The sequence below is a fragment of the Melanaphis sacchari genome, unplaced genomic scaffold (genome assembly GCF_002803265.2).
Source record: "Melanaphis sacchari strain LSU unplaced genomic scaffold, SCAv2.0 Contig130_pilon_pilon, whole genome shotgun sequence".
NCBI lineage: Eukaryota > Metazoa > Arthropoda > Insecta > Hemiptera > Aphididae > Melanaphis > Melanaphis sacchari.
In genome coordinates this window covers 158,316-174,374 of record NW_020270535.1, presented here as the reverse complement: position 1 = coordinate 174,374, position 16,059 = coordinate 158,316, and the positions used below count along the sequence as shown (strand labels likewise).

Here is a 16,059-nt window from a genome sequence, read left to right as displayed (position 1 = left end):
TTTTATAAATTTATAATTGACAAATATTTAACTGGAAATTGATAAAAATTATATATTTAGTATAATAAATTTACAGTAGGAATGCAAATATTATTTTTTAATTAATTACATAATTTATATATTTTTATTATTAGAATTTTACTACTAATTTATCATTTTTATTAAAATATGTTTATTGTACCAATAACATTCTTTGTTTGGAATTGCTGTCATTGTTATTATGTGAAAAAAAAAATATAAGACAATGTACATTTTGAAATTTTTGATGTTCTGTAATTTTCCATAAATGTTAGAATATCCACTTAATAAAATAATTAATAAATTATACTTATTCAGTATTGAATTAAGTTGGCACTTTGGTCTTAACTATTTTATTCCTTAGTACATTTAATAATAAAGTTATGATTTTATAGTTTAATAAATTTCAATAATTGTTTAAAAACATATTAATTTAGTCTAAAATGTATAAATTATCTATAACTTTAAGATTTAAATGCGCATCCAGAACAGCTATTTATAAATGAATTTGTCAAGTTATTGCCAAATTATTATTGTTATTTTGTTCACATGTATGTGTATTTTGTTTATGATTATCATATTGGTAAATTGCCAAAATGTCAGAATATATTGTTATACTCTACAAATTTTAGAATGTTAAATGTAATTTTTAATTATTTGTAGAAATTGTTTTAAATACTGTTTATACGATTCAACAATATTTAAAGTTATGATAAAGTTAATTAATTAATAATAATTGAATAGGCACCTAAGTGCTTAATATTTTTAAATTACATAAATTATATAATATAAAAGTAAAATAATAAAATTTAATTTATCTAAATAGAACTTTATTTTTGATAAGCTTAAAAATTATAATAGTGATTGTTTAGTAAGTTATTATTTTTTTACTAAAATTGTGAGTTAGAAACAAAACTTATTATACTTTTGTGTGTTAATCATATTTCAAACAATAACTTATTCCAGTTTATATGAATATTTTAAATTGATTAACCTCTTTAAGTCATGTATGAATATATTTATTTTTACACCATTTTGAATATTAATTGTGTAGAAGTACTAGTACTTACATGTTTTGATGAATATTTATTAAATTGAAAACTTAACATTAATGTAAATTTTCTTTTGATCGTTGTTAATGTTATTTTAATAGTTGTACTAAAAGTTTAGTAATGCATCATTAATGTATACATAATTGTCAACAACTTTTACACATTTAATATAATTAATTTAAATTTGTTTATATTTAAAATCTTATAATAATAATAATAATATAATATAAATGTATATCATTTATTTATCCAATTATAATAATAAGAAAAAATATTGTAATAAGCTTTTAACTTTAATTAAAATATCAAGAGTATTTATTTTTAATATAATTAATTATCAAAATTAGTGTTTCTAATTAATCTATTTAGTTTTTTAAAATAATAACTATATTATAACAGTATAAAATTGATTGGTACTTTACATAGACCATTATTTAATAATTTAATATTTATAATATTATTGTATCTAATAATAAGGTATTAAAATATATATCTAAAAATATGATGTTGATTGTTTAATTCTAATCTTTCATAATTATTGAAAAAAAATTAATAAGGAACTTACCAAAATTTGGTTCTGGCTAAATGTAATAAAAAGAAATAATTACAAATAAAAGTATTTCATATAAATATTAACTAAATGAATAATTCTAAATAAATGTTTATCTATGTATAATAAAGAGGAAAACAGAAATTCAGATAAAGAATGTATAATTTATTAGTGGTCAAAGGTCATTTAAGATAATATTAGTTTGGTTCATAATTATTTTATTATTTATTATACATTTTAGTTTTGATAGTACATTCGTGTCACTAACACCTATAGGCAACAGCAATGCTCGCTTATCAAATTCTATTAGAATAACTTGTGTCTTTTAATATTTTATTTTAAAAAAAAATAATTATTTTAAAAATATTTTTATTTTTTAAAAATGATCAAATTCAAGTTAAAAAGAAAGATATCCAATGTGTCAATAAACATGGCTTCAGTGTGGAAACGGCTTCAAAGAGTGAATAAAAGAGCAACAAAATTTCAATTTACACTATCATATCATCAAATAATATGTGAAACTACTTCTAAATGGTAAGGAATTTTTTTTTTTTTGTAAAGCTGATTTTCTTATTTTATGACATACTTAAATTGTTAATCATTTATATGATATTTTTTTTTATTAAATCAAAATTAATTTATTTGTATTACATTTTACAGTTGAATTAATATATATATTATTAAACTGTTATAATTTAAAGCTTTAAAATACAACTTAAGAACTTATTAAAAGCTGCTATTTTATTTAAAAATACTACTATATTATTTTTTATATATATATATTTATGAAATGAACAGTTTTGAAATGCTTAATATTTCAAATTATTTGTTTTTTGATTTATAATAAATGCTTTGAATTTATTTTGTATTGTACCATATTATTTTAGGACTCCAAACAAATTGGTTGTAGTGCTAAGTCGCAGAAGCCGTCGTTTTGTTAGTGAAGCATTACCATGGGAACCTACAATGAGAGACCCATTAAGAGGAGTAGTGATATGGCCAGTTCCAGAAAATAAACAGCTGTCCGTAACATTATTTAAAGACCCTCGGAGTAATGAGCATGAAGACAAAGAATGGACTTTTGCTATTGAAGATGTAAGTAATTAGTAACAAGGTATTTTCAGCTATACTGTTATATTTAATGCAAGATTTGTTAATTATTATTATTTTTTTTTTAATATTTTTAATAAATGATGTTATAGTACTTTATTGTTATTCAATATATAGACTCAGTACAATAGTTGAGTATAAACAATAATCAATACATTTGAATTTTATGAAAAAAAATAATTATGTTTCTTTAGGTAGTTTTTTTCATTTAATTGATCTTAGGATTGAAGTCCTTGTTTGATCGCCAGTTTGGTTAAATTTTTAATAGAGTATTTGTAGCTTATGTAATTTAGAAGTAAGGTGGTATTTATTTTTAAACAGTTGCTGCTTACTCAGAGAGATGTTACCTATAAACTAAATCTACAACGGCATATATTGAAATCATGACAAGTCAGTTAAATTATTCCTTCATTGAGTATTAATAATGTTAGTCATCAATGTTATAGGAAAGTACAATTAAAAATTGAATTTTCCTTTGTTCTAGTTAAATATATGTAAAATTAAGTCATTTATTAAATAGGAAATAAGTAGAAAATGAGTTGTGGTGGTTGTTTATTTGTTCGTATATTTTTATTTAATTTTTTAATTTTTTAAATTTTTAAATAAAACTTTAGAAAGTACAAATGTTATAACTATTATTATTAATCTTTTGTAAAAGTGTAACTGCTTATATAGTGTAGTTTTAAAATGTTATTATTTAGTAAATATTTTTTTAATGAATTGAGAGGGTGAGAATTACTTATTTTACAAAATTAAAAAATCAAAAATGTAACACAATTTTTATTTTTATACAAGTCTTAAATAATATTAAATATTTTAGAACTCTTTTGTACTAAAATAAAAAATGTTTTAGATAGTTTGAAAAAAAAAATGAAAACAATGAGATAATAATCCTACAATTATAATTAATAAAATAATATTATCGGGTTATTTTTGTAATCCAGATAATATGGTAATAATGGAAATATATCGACATAATTATTTTTATACAATAAGAGAAATGTGAAATAAATAAACATAAGACAATAATTTAAGGTAAAAGTATTTTTATTTTATAAATGTATGTTAAATACAATCATTCTTTATTTTAAAAAATTTAAAGATTTCTACTGTTAGTATATCTTGAGAGAGGTAAAATGATACTTTTGTCCATCTCAAATTTATTCTACTGAAGAATAAAACATAAATTTCATCAATGTTTTAATTAATATGCGTGATGACATCCATGTATAATTCTTCAAAAAATGAACTTTGCTTACAACTTTCTTTTTAAATACTGTTTTACATTCTGTATATAATGTATTGATAATTTATTTTAAATATTTTTTCTTATAGGTGAGTAATTTAGGAAAACATCGACAAATAGCAGTTGCTGTGTTAAATATGAAAAAATATGCTAGTGTAGATTCTACGCAAAGCCAAATAACATTGGTATTTAAACCTACTTCAAAAAAAATAACTTCTGCATCTCTTGAAATGACTATTACAAGTGTATTCTTAAGAGAAGGAAAAGCTACGTAAGTTATTTATAATAATTACAAAATATTATATTTAATTAAGTTTCTAAGTTCTTTTAATTTTGTTTTTTTTTGTAACTATTCTTCAAAGATTTTTTATTGTTTCTTAAATATCCTTTTAATTTCTTGCTTTAAGTTATAATTTCACTAAAAGTATTTAGATATTTTTCCACTATGATCTTTAAAATTCCATTCAGTGTTCAGGACACATTTTTTTGTATTGATTATTAATTACACTAATTTTATTCTCCTAAAATATTCTCATAAGGGTTAACCTTATTATTGCAACCTACAAGTTAAGAGATTATTGTTTTATTAGTGTAGTATCTAAAAGTTATTTATTTATGTGTTTGTCTTATTAATTATAACTAGGACTTGAAACTTGATGACTTAAAATTTTTTAAAAAAATAAGCATAAAATGAAATGAAAATTTTTATTTTTACCATAAAAATTGATAAATATTATTTTGATACAAATAATAGTTATAAATGAATTAAATAAAACTACATATTATTTACAACAATTAATTATTCTTTTTTTGTAGGTAGGTATTAAAAAAAAAATATTGATACACGCTACTTTTTGTAAAATTTCTACTTAAGTTTAATTTCTTGTGTTTTTTAAACTAATCTGTAACAAAAAAAAAAAAAAAACATGCTATTTTAATTAAAGTAAAATATTTTATGTAATAATTTTTTATATATATTTTTTTAAGTGATGAAGATATGATGAGTATGGCTAGTCTTCTTAGTACAAATAATAGTGATATTGCACCCCTTGAAGATTTTGATGAAGAGGATATTGAAGGTAGTTTATTATTTAGATAGTTTTTATTATTTATGTATATATATATAAATATATATTTATTTATACTTTTTATTTTATTGTTTTTCTAGACTCTTCATTCAAACAGAATATGAACGATGTATCATTTATGACTAATAAAATTGAACTTTTAACAAATAGTTTAAGTGATCCTGAAATTATTAATAATTCTGTTGGTATGTTGTCTATTGGGATAGTATTTTAATATAGAAGTTAAATATTATATTTGTTTGTCTTACCAGGAGATGATTCTTCACGACCAGAAGATTTGTCAGAGAATACTAAACATTTTAATTTATCAATCAACGATAATTCAAATTCTGAAAATAGTTCTACATGTAATAATCTTCCTTACATGTAAGACAATAAACAGATGTATATTATTAAAATACTAATTATTATTATTTTTTATATTATACCGTGAGCAGAGTAGTAAACCAACATTTATGTGGTACCACCATTCTTCTCCACTTACATTAACTTTAAATTCTTATAACTCAAAAACTACTTGTCCAAATTTCGATTTTTATGTATTGAAATATTCTGAGAAATATTTTGCTTCAAAATATAGATTAAAAATATGATAAAGATGTTAAAAAATATTGTTGTATTTTGACTGTAAATTATGTAAGAAAAATATTTTCAAAAACATAAATAGATTTTGAAATAGTGAGTGTTGTTTGATTAAAGAATCACTGTATATAGGTGATATCATTTCCTAGAGTAATTTAAAAACTACATACATTATTAAAAATTGTAAAGTGTATAAAAAATAAATTTTATTAATCAGTTTTTTTTTATGTATTTTAAAGAAATAATTCTGGTTCTGGAGAAAGCATGAAGAACACTCGACCATCATTAAAACCATTAAACTTAAAAGATGTAAGTAAAATATATTTGAAAAACCATGTACATTTATCAATTACATCGTTTATAAGTATTTGAGTTGTTTTTGAAATATAATATAGTATTTATAATAATTTTTTAGGTTCATACTGATAGTTCTTCTAAAGGTATAGAAACTACTACACCTGGTCAAGATTTACTTGAATGGTGTAAAGACATAACCAAAGGATATCCTGGTGTAAAAGTTACCAACCTTACAACTTCTTGGAGAAATGGTCTTGCTTTTTGTGCTATAATTCATTACTTCCGTCCTGATATTCTGTAAGATAATTTAAAATTATTTATATTCTGTTTTTATTCAATGATAATTTGTGAACACTTAAAGAACCTCAGCATAACAGGGTTAACAGACTTTTAAAAAATTCTACCTAAAAAGTTTTAAACGTTTTTATAAGAAAATGTGCAAATTAAAAAATGAAAAGATATTTCAATTTATTTTTAAAATGGTGACTTAAAATATCACTTTTAATTTTTATATGTGAATATAATCCTTTCTATTATTAATATTCATGTTGTGAAAAGAACTTAAGCTTAATTTATATTAATGGAACTTTAATATTCACTGAAGATAGTTGATATATATATATTGTATGACAGAGTAGAGCAATAAATTTAAACATATAAATATTAACAGACAGATATACTAAATGGATAACATAAAATAGATTAAAAAAAAATCAATTATACTAAACTATATGTTACGAGAATTATGATAACAGTGATAGTGATATTAAAGACTTAATTAAACAAATGGTAACTATTATAACTGTGAGATATTTGAAACTATAGATTATAATTTAATGTCCAGATTTTGTATCCAATCAATTTTATCCCTATTAGCTGTATGAATAATCATTTAGAGTACCTTTGAATGCGTGGATTGGGCATTCAGTTGCTATATGGAAGATTGTTTGTGTATCGTATCCATAGTCACAGGAAGAAGTGTAGTATATAGTTTCCATTTGTACATCATGTGTGCACCTTTTGAAATATTACTTATCTATTTTGAGAACTTTAAATCTATGATATAGCTTCTAACTCATAAAAATTGTTTATCACCGTTTTTTTTTTTAAATTTTAGTGAATTTGATGCACTGAAACCGCATGATATTAGAGGAAACTGTAAAGCTGCTTTTGATGCCGGAGAACAGTTGGGTATATCCCGTGTTATTGAACCTTCTGATATGGGCGTTCTTACGATACCCGATAAATTAGCTGTTATGACATATTTATATCAATTAAGAGCTCATTTTACTGGTAAAAACTAATAGTTGGTTTTTAAACATAACTATGCATTAATACTAATTTAAATTTGTTTTAGGTCATGAGTTAGAAGTTCAGCAAATTGGTAAAACAGCAGATGAATCGTCATATATGATAGGCCGATTTAATAATCCTGACAGAGATATATCTTTTAAATTATTTGAAAAAGAGATTTTTAGGACTAATGATTCTAATGATACAGACCAAAATTCGTTTGGAGATAATAAAAAGTAAGATTTTTAAGCAAATAAATATTTTTTTATTCACAATTTCACTAACTATCTTAATATACTACTTTTTAGTAAAAAAGATAATATTGTTGATGATTTAAACAATGGTTATTCCTCGATTACATCTACAAAAGATAATATTACAGATAAAATCTTAAATGGTTCAAAAAGTATTTTTGATAAAGTATTATCTCCATCTAAAGAAAAATCACCTTTTCCAAAGGTATGTTTAAAAAATATTTTTAGAATTACATCCCACAATGCATTTCAAAATTTAAAACATTTTAATAGGTGAAATCGTCAAAATCATCTCAGATAACTAAGAGGCAACTTACCGATCCTTTAACTTCTGATGATGACACGTATGATAATATTAAATTATTCTGTAAATATATAAACATATTAATTTTATATTAAAAATTTCAGATTATCTCTAGTTTCTAGTGAAAGAAGTAAAAAATTAACTAGATCTTTATCAACAATTGAGGTACTATGTTTTATTTCTAACAAAAATATTTAAATTTAAATGTGATTGTATTTTATTTAGAGCTTAAAAAGTTCAAGTTCAGGTGACAAGACTAGTGAACCAAAGTCATTACAGGAAACCTATAAAAACCATGTTTCCTCTAAACAGGTATATTTATATCTATAATGTTAAATAACAGTTTTATATTTACTCATATTGTGTATTTTAAAATAACATTTATTTAAAGGTTTTAATGATGTTTTTTGATTGATAGATAATTTCCTCTTAAAATAGACAGTATTTTATAAGTATTTGTGCTTAACACATTTCATTAAAAATATAAATTCATTTATGTGATTTTTTTTACATACACCACGTAGTTTCTCTTTAATGGAAATATGAAAGTTCAAATGATTATTTAAAAAATAATATTAAAGTCTCTATATTCAACATGGTTATATTTGATTTTATATAGATGAGATAATAATTATCTCTAATTTTCTATAATTACTAATAATATGATGAATACTTAACTTGGGCGTTGTTTATAAAAATTAGATAAAAACTAGATTAATACCCAAATTATAAAATAATTTCATTGAAAATCGTATTTTTAATAAAAATGTCAATGACAATTTAGTTCAGATTGACTGTAAAAATATAAATATTAAGAAACATTAGTAAGAAAATACGAGAGCATACATTAATATTCCCTAAGCCATTAAATTTGATAATTAAGATTTATATTTGAATAACTCAAAACAAATTTTAGCCGAATTTATTTCCTTATACAATGTAGCAAAATAAATATGCAAATGCGTTAAATTCACAACCCTTATCTTTTATTCCTAAAAGTTTACAAAGTATAACATTTTCTTTAAAAGTAAGTTTCAGTACTCTTGTTCAGAATCATCTTAAGTGAATAAAACCCCTTACTTGATGTTCACAATGTGTTACTTTTTTAAATAATATATTATTTTGAATATTTAAAATTTAAAATTTACTAAGATACCTATAACCTATTTTGATGATTAATTTTGCTAATTATTAATTATAGTTTTTATTGATATGATTGAGTGTTGCATGATTTTTATTTGTAAATGTGTAGAAAATAACTACTAATCGTCACATTGAGCTTAGAGAAAGAGCTCGTCAGCTTGTAGAACAAGCTCGCCGAGAAGCTGCTAGACGATCTGTACCTCAAATACCTAGTCAGGTTAGTGTAAATAACATTAATTTTTTTTCATCCCTTGCATATTTGAAAGTTTCATAATCTTTTAATCATAAATAAATATATAAATATTTGATTTTATAAAACTAAAATTATATCTAATAAATATATATCAATTATGTTAGTTTTAAATTATTTAACATGGTATTTAATTTATTTTTCTCAGAATGAAGAAGAAAGGCAGCAGCAATTAAGAGATCGTGCCAAAAAATTAATAGCTGAGGCACGTAAAAATATTAACGTTTCAACCTCGTCATCACCAATCACAAGCCTAAATAATGGAAGTGCTAGAAGTTCAGTATCTCCAGTTTCAGACAGATCTCAAACTAGTTTGTTTAACCTTGACAAGGTACAATTTAATCTTTATAATTTATAATTATAACTATTAAATATATTAACCATTATAATTTATAATTTCTTTTACATATTTTGAATAGTCATATGAGTCTAGTAAGAATAGCAGTAATTTAGCTTTAGATTCAAGTAGCCCTCAAAAACTACAATCTTTCACATCTTTATTGGATGCAAAATCTGTATCAAAAGAAGTAAGATATAAAAAATAAATACTGTTATACACTGATTTTATATTTATTGGTTGGTTTTCCTTGTTATATGCTAATAGAGTTTTAAGAATGAAATCAACTATATTCAAAATGAAATGGAATCTTTAGAACGTGAACAAAAACAAATTGATTGTCAAGCAGATGAATTGGAAGTAGAACTAAGAAGAGTTATGAATACCGGTAAAGAAACAAAATATATTTATTAACTTAAAATTATATTGAATGATTAACATGGTTTTTTTATTTGCTATAGGAAATGATCGTGAACGAGAAGAATTTTTGATGACAGAATGGTTTACACTTGTTAATAAAAAAAATGCATTATTACGTCGCCAAATGCAATTAAACATTTTGTAAGTTGTCTAGGATTAAGTTAATTTAAAATAATTTACTTATTTAGTATTATTTTAAACCCTATCTATAATCATGATTATTATTAAAAAAATGTCTATTTGGATATATATTTGAGCTAATAATAATCAATTTCTTTTAAAAGTTAAAAAATATACAGACAATAATTAATAATACCTTAAAAAATTAGCTAAACATATAATATTTATGTTATCATCAGTCTTAAATATTATTCTATAATTTAATATAATTATTTAAGTATTTACATTAAAATCAAATAAATAATTTATCTAAATAATGTATTAAGAACTAATTATTTTATACAATTCCAGATTGTGAGTTGTTAAAGTATTTACACTATTAATAAATTAAAGTGGGTACTAAAATCTTTATTATTACTTGAAGTATAAATTATGAACATAATATTATATTATAATAAATAACAGATAAAATTTTATATAATTAATTTATAGTATTTTCAATTAAGTACATATTATATTATATTAAAGACAGTTACATTCATTATTCAATATTTTATCACATTAAATACTAGAATCAAAGTATATTAAAAGTTATTAATTTTTAATTGTATTAATGTAACGTGGCTAGATACATTAATCCAATTCAGATGGACCTATCACTTTATAATTGATTAGAAATTCTGTTACATTGGATGTAACATGTAAATCTCCGGCAAAACTAATTTCTCTACTTCAATTTCAAAACTTCCAATTATATCACATCAAAATTGAAACATAATTATATGTTTGTAATAAAGGTGTTTGTCATTAAATTATTATGAAATCATATCATTTTCACCTTCTTTGGAGCTTATTAGTTATTTATATAATATTTAATGAACATATCGTTTGTATCAAAAAAGATTTTCTGTCCCTGAGTTGAACTATCCATTGACTAGCATTTAAAAAAAAAAAGTTTATTAATCAAAAAATTAATATTTGTAATGCAATTTATTAAATAAAATGTATGCTTTAAATTATTTATGGTATTATGTTAATACAATGGATATTTTAAACATTCATACATCATATTATATATTATGACAACCAATAGTGTATTTTAAAAATTAAATGACAATAATGGTGAACAAATTTATTTCTGATGAATAACAATTTTTTTATGTTATTTTACTTTTAATTATTGGTTTCTGTTTATAATTATAAATTATATAACTTAGGATAGTTAACAACTATGCTATTGAATTAATTTTGAACTAGTTTTCAAAAAGTGGACTACATGATTACTTATTTTATAGAGAAAAAGAAGACGATTTAGAAAGAAGATACCAATTACTTATAGGAGAACTTAGAAGTATAATTGCAATTGAAGGTATGATTAAACTAATATTCTGTAAAAGTGGTTCAAGTAATAAGTTAAATTAATTTCTAGATTGGCAAAAGACAGAAGAGCAAAGACGTCGTGAGAATTTATTATTAGCAGAACTAGTGACTATTGTCAATAAACGGGATGAGTTAGTACATCATTTAGATTCCCAAGAAAGAGCGTAAGTAGTATTTATGAAATTTTAAGAAATTTATTTAGTGAAATTATAAATAAAGTAATATTAAAAATGTATTTTCTTTTTTTTATCAGAATTGAAGAAGATGATAAAATTGTAAGGGATCTCAATCGATCTGGTCTGATTCATCAAAATAAAAACTGTGTTATTCAGTAATACATATTATACATTAATTATACGAATAATTATATTGATATTTTAAATAGTGAAATCCTCCTATATCTTGTGAAAATTGTTATATTTTGCAATTTAATTCTTTAAATTCTTTAATTTTTTTTTTTATCTATGTTTAAGTATTTATTGTTTTCATTAAGTATACTGTATACTATTATCTTCGGAATAACTTACATAACTTAATACTGTGAATTGTTTTATTTGAACTGCACCAATTTCTGTTTGATGTTTTAAAATAGATTTTATGATATTCTTATGACATTTAGAATATTTTTTTTTAGCAAACATCTAGTTTGGGTATTTTTGTTTAACAACAAATATTGCTTGTTTAATACTTTTAAACATTGAATATACTCATACATAGTATGTTCATATATATTATGACATCTTAATCATAAATTTGAATTATAATTCTACTTACATCAAATTATATTATATTCGTAATATTTTTTTTGTTATTGTTTTCAATAAATTAATTTAGCTTAGGTTTATTAAAATTATCTAGTCAGTAGTCCTATTTGATTTGAATTAAATTATAGCCATTTAATATCATTTAGTTTTAATATTTATTCAGTCAAGTTTGAAAAATGAGGTTTGCTCAATGATGTATTTTTGTTTTATACTTAATTACTAACAATCCATGATTTTCTGTAATACCACTTTTTTTTTTTTACCATTACTTATACATATTATACTATACTATGTTCGTTTTAATAACTGTGTATTGCATTACATCTCTGACTAAATATTATTTCCTAAAATCAGTAAAAGCTTTATACTGGTCAAATATTAATTTAAAAAAAGACTGTTGTTTGTTAAATGTGATTCTAAATCACATTTAAAAGTTATTTTAATTTAATAAGATTATAGTGGGTAAAATATTATTTATTCATCACACTTTTTAATTATTGAAAAACCTTTCTTGTTTGATTTTACTCAATGCATTTTTGTGTGGTAGAGTTATTCTCTTCTACTAAACAATTGTGTTAGTGGGCTGTGTCCAGTATCATTTTAATCTAATATTTTTTTTAAGAAAATAATTAGAAAATTGGATAAATTAATCATTTAATTCAATTTTTTTTCTTATTTTATTTTTATTACTATTCCTTATTTGATTCAATTTTTTTTAAATTTAGAGTTTTACCTAATCATTTGATGTTAAACATGATTTATTAAAATTTTTATTTAGTCAGGTAAGATTTGTAAATATATAAATATTTTTCGTCTTAAAATTGTGCTACTTATATTATTAATCGACTTCAAAATACAATATTTTTTGTTTCATCACTACTGAATAGAATTATTAATTGACATACCACAAAAATGTGTTTGCTAATCATAGCTTGTATTTATCACTTAAAAATTTTATAATTTATAAGAAATAAAACTAAACATATAATTTTTAGACAGTAAATATTCTTGAGTTGCATAATTGGTCTGTAATTAATGTAATAAACAGACATTTAAAATTTAAAAAAAAATCAAATGATTTTAAATTAGTATAATAGTGAAATAAATTATAATATTATGCAAAAAAATGTTTGTATTAACAAATTTATTAGATATATTTAGATAAGCATTTGGTTTTATTTTTTATATTAAGATATCATTAGGTTAACTACTAACATCAGTATTGTAATTAAAATATATTAAAATTATTTTATTTAATACAAATATTTAAGAAATTTTTGAATTAAATATGATATCAGATAACTTTAATAGTTTTACTATTGATTTACTGATTTAGTTACTAAAAGTTATGTCAAGAATATGGTTAATGCATAATAAAATTTTTTTAGTTTTAATTTCCCTAATAATGTAAAACCAGATCCAAATGACTATAGCCTATAGGGCTAAAAATTTATTATGTCTAAATCCTAACATAAGTTTAAAGTAAGTTCTAATAAATTCAATTTTGATTCTATAATAATGTAAATTTTGATACATTTTAATGTCTTTTTGCTCTTTTTTTAAAAAAAATTTCTGGCAATTAAAACTAACATTTAATAAATTATTTTTTTGGCTGTCTCCCAATATGTGGTCTACTAGAATTGACATGGTTATTATTACTTGGTTAAATATTATAACATTGTAGTAACCAGTTTAGAGACCAGCACGGATAGGCATGTGTGGTATAAATAAAAATATTAAATAATAATATGTAATAACAATGATAGATAATGATGATATGGTACGACCTGTCGCTAATGAAGCTACGGGAAACCATCCATAGTCAAATATAATATAATAATAATTGATATAAATTAGTAAAATACAAACAAAAAATTTAATACTACGTACCTAGTAATAATATAATATCGATAATTTTTATAATATTACCACACTATGATTTTACAAAAATTGAAAACAAAAAAATTTTACTTGCAATATAGGTTATATAAAATATCAAAAAAGTATAATAAAATAAGTATAATTATTATTTATTATTCATTATACACAAAGTATAATTTCATATCTTTTAGAAAATTTTTCAGTTCAAATTTAAAAAAAATAAGTTGTTTCACTATAAACCACACTAAACCGACTACATGTTATTATCTGTTACCTACATGATAAAATATGTATCATGAAAAATTAAGATAAAACATAATATACCATGTAATTTGTAGGTAATAAACTAATAAATAATAATGAAGCGGGATTCCCTGTTATAAGTAGATATAACACATAACATTGGTAGACCTCATACTATACTCATATTTATAGTTAGGTATGACGCAAAACAGAGGTAGACCGCATATTGGGAGACGGCCATTTTTTTCATAATTCATCTTATATATTCAATACGGTCTGCACACATATCACACAAATTCATACTAAATTATAAGTTATAATTTTTTGATTTAAAATATTTTACGCTTAAAATTTTTGTATCTTTTAAATTATCATTAGTGTATTCCTACTTACAATATATTTTACACTGATTTGTTTTGAGAGTAAGTGCGTTAATAAATTCACACCTCTATAAAATTAAAATGTTACTTTTTTTATAAAAACTGTTTTTAAGTGTACGGATACTTGATTTAATAAGATTGTATTTTTAAGGCCAAATGCTAAATATTTAGTACTTTTTTGTCAAAGATACTGGTTTCGATTTATTCAAGCATTTAAATAATACAAATCAGAGTTTGTCACTTTTATTTTAAAATATCATACAAATTAAATTCTTTTTTTAAACATAAGTCATAACCACGATATGTATCTAATAGACTATTTTATTGTATTTTAATAGTATACCTACCTAATATATAAACGTTGGCTGACCGGGATCGAGGATATCGCGTTGTTAACGTAATTCACAAGCTCAACAAACTATTGAACGATAAAATCGATTTAAAAAAACAATGTTGATTCACTGACAAGGCGGCAAACAATAACGTTACTCGCGACTAAAAAAAAATAAACTTTAAAGAAAACATTTAGTTATGTATGAACTCTTGATAATTTATTATATTTCTTTTTAAAATATTAAAACGATACAGATGCCTGTTATTACTTATTAGTTTATATTTTCAAAAATAAATCAATGCTTTTGACGTAAGCATGCGCAGAATTTCAGGTCAGGCGTACCTACTTAACTTATGTAGTATGCAGGTATCTAAACGCTTTTAGTGAATTTTCTGTTGAGTGTTGATTGTTATGTTTGTTACGTAGGTAGATAATCGACTATTAATATACAATAATAATAATATTATATATTTCGTGCAAAAAATAAAAAATACAATAGTCTACACATGAAACTTTTCGTTACCTACCTAAGAAGAATAGAAAAACTACAAACTGCCGTGTAAGCATTACGCTCGTGGTGGAGATGAAATTTGAAAAGTTTAATCATGATACTATTTATTAGATAGGTACTAATTTACTGCTGTTAGTTGTTACATTAATAATATTATAATATCATGTGACTTGTAAGTTATCGGTATCGACGTGCAGCCCGATAGCCGTCTTGAAAACAATAAATTAAAAATTAATATAGTCTTAGCAAGCACAACCGTACGCCCGCGAAGTCTCATTCGTCCAATTCACCGTCATCTTCGTGATATGTTTTATTCATTATACGTCGTATACACACATGTAAATATATGTGTTTCGTCTAGACGGAGACGACGGTGTGTGTGTTGAAAATTAGTGGGTAAAATGGGTATATGAGTAATACCAGCATGACTTTCGTGTACCTATGAGTGTGTACAAGTCATTTATAATGTTTATTAGTTATTACTATACATATTATACTATTT

At 22.3% G+C, this 16,059-nt stretch overlaps 1 protein-coding gene across 1 annotated transcript; it reads left to right on the top strand.

The window, feature by feature from the left end:
- Positions 1-2,000: 2,000 nt before the first annotated feature.
- Positions 2,001-11,825, top strand: LOC112591303 (EH domain-binding protein 1). Its single transcript, XM_025335079.1, has 22 exons — positions 2,001-2,154; positions 2,508-2,715; positions 4,066-4,247; positions 4,964-5,055; positions 5,145-5,249; positions 5,316-5,430; positions 5,886-5,955; positions 6,062-6,240; positions 7,061-7,236; positions 7,301-7,472; positions 7,545-7,695; positions 7,764-7,834; positions 7,899-7,959; positions 8,020-8,106; positions 9,047-9,154; positions 9,336-9,518; positions 9,607-9,714; positions 9,792-9,912; positions 9,986-10,085; positions 11,360-11,433; positions 11,494-11,608; positions 11,698-11,825. Exons 1-22 carry the CDS (start codon positions 2,003-2,005, stop codon positions 11,777-11,779), a joined length of 2,712 nt encoding a protein of 903 aa, XP_025190864.1. The 5' UTR covers positions 2,001-2,002; the 3' UTR covers positions 11,780-11,825.
- Positions 11,826-16,059: the final 4,234 nt, after the last annotated feature.

Coding starts and splice junctions, on each gene's coding strand:
- LOC112591303 (XM_025335079.1), top strand. CDS start 2,003: ATGATCAAATTCAAGTTAAAAAGAAAGATATCCAATGTGTCAATAAAC. Junction 6,241..7,060: donor TACTTCCGTCCTGATATTCT/GTAAGATAATTT, acceptor TTTAAATTTTAG/TGAATTTGATGCACTGAAAC. Junction 8,107..9,046: donor ACCATGTTTCCTCTAAACAG/GTATATTTATAT, acceptor GTAAATGTGTAG/AAAATAACTACTAATCGTCA.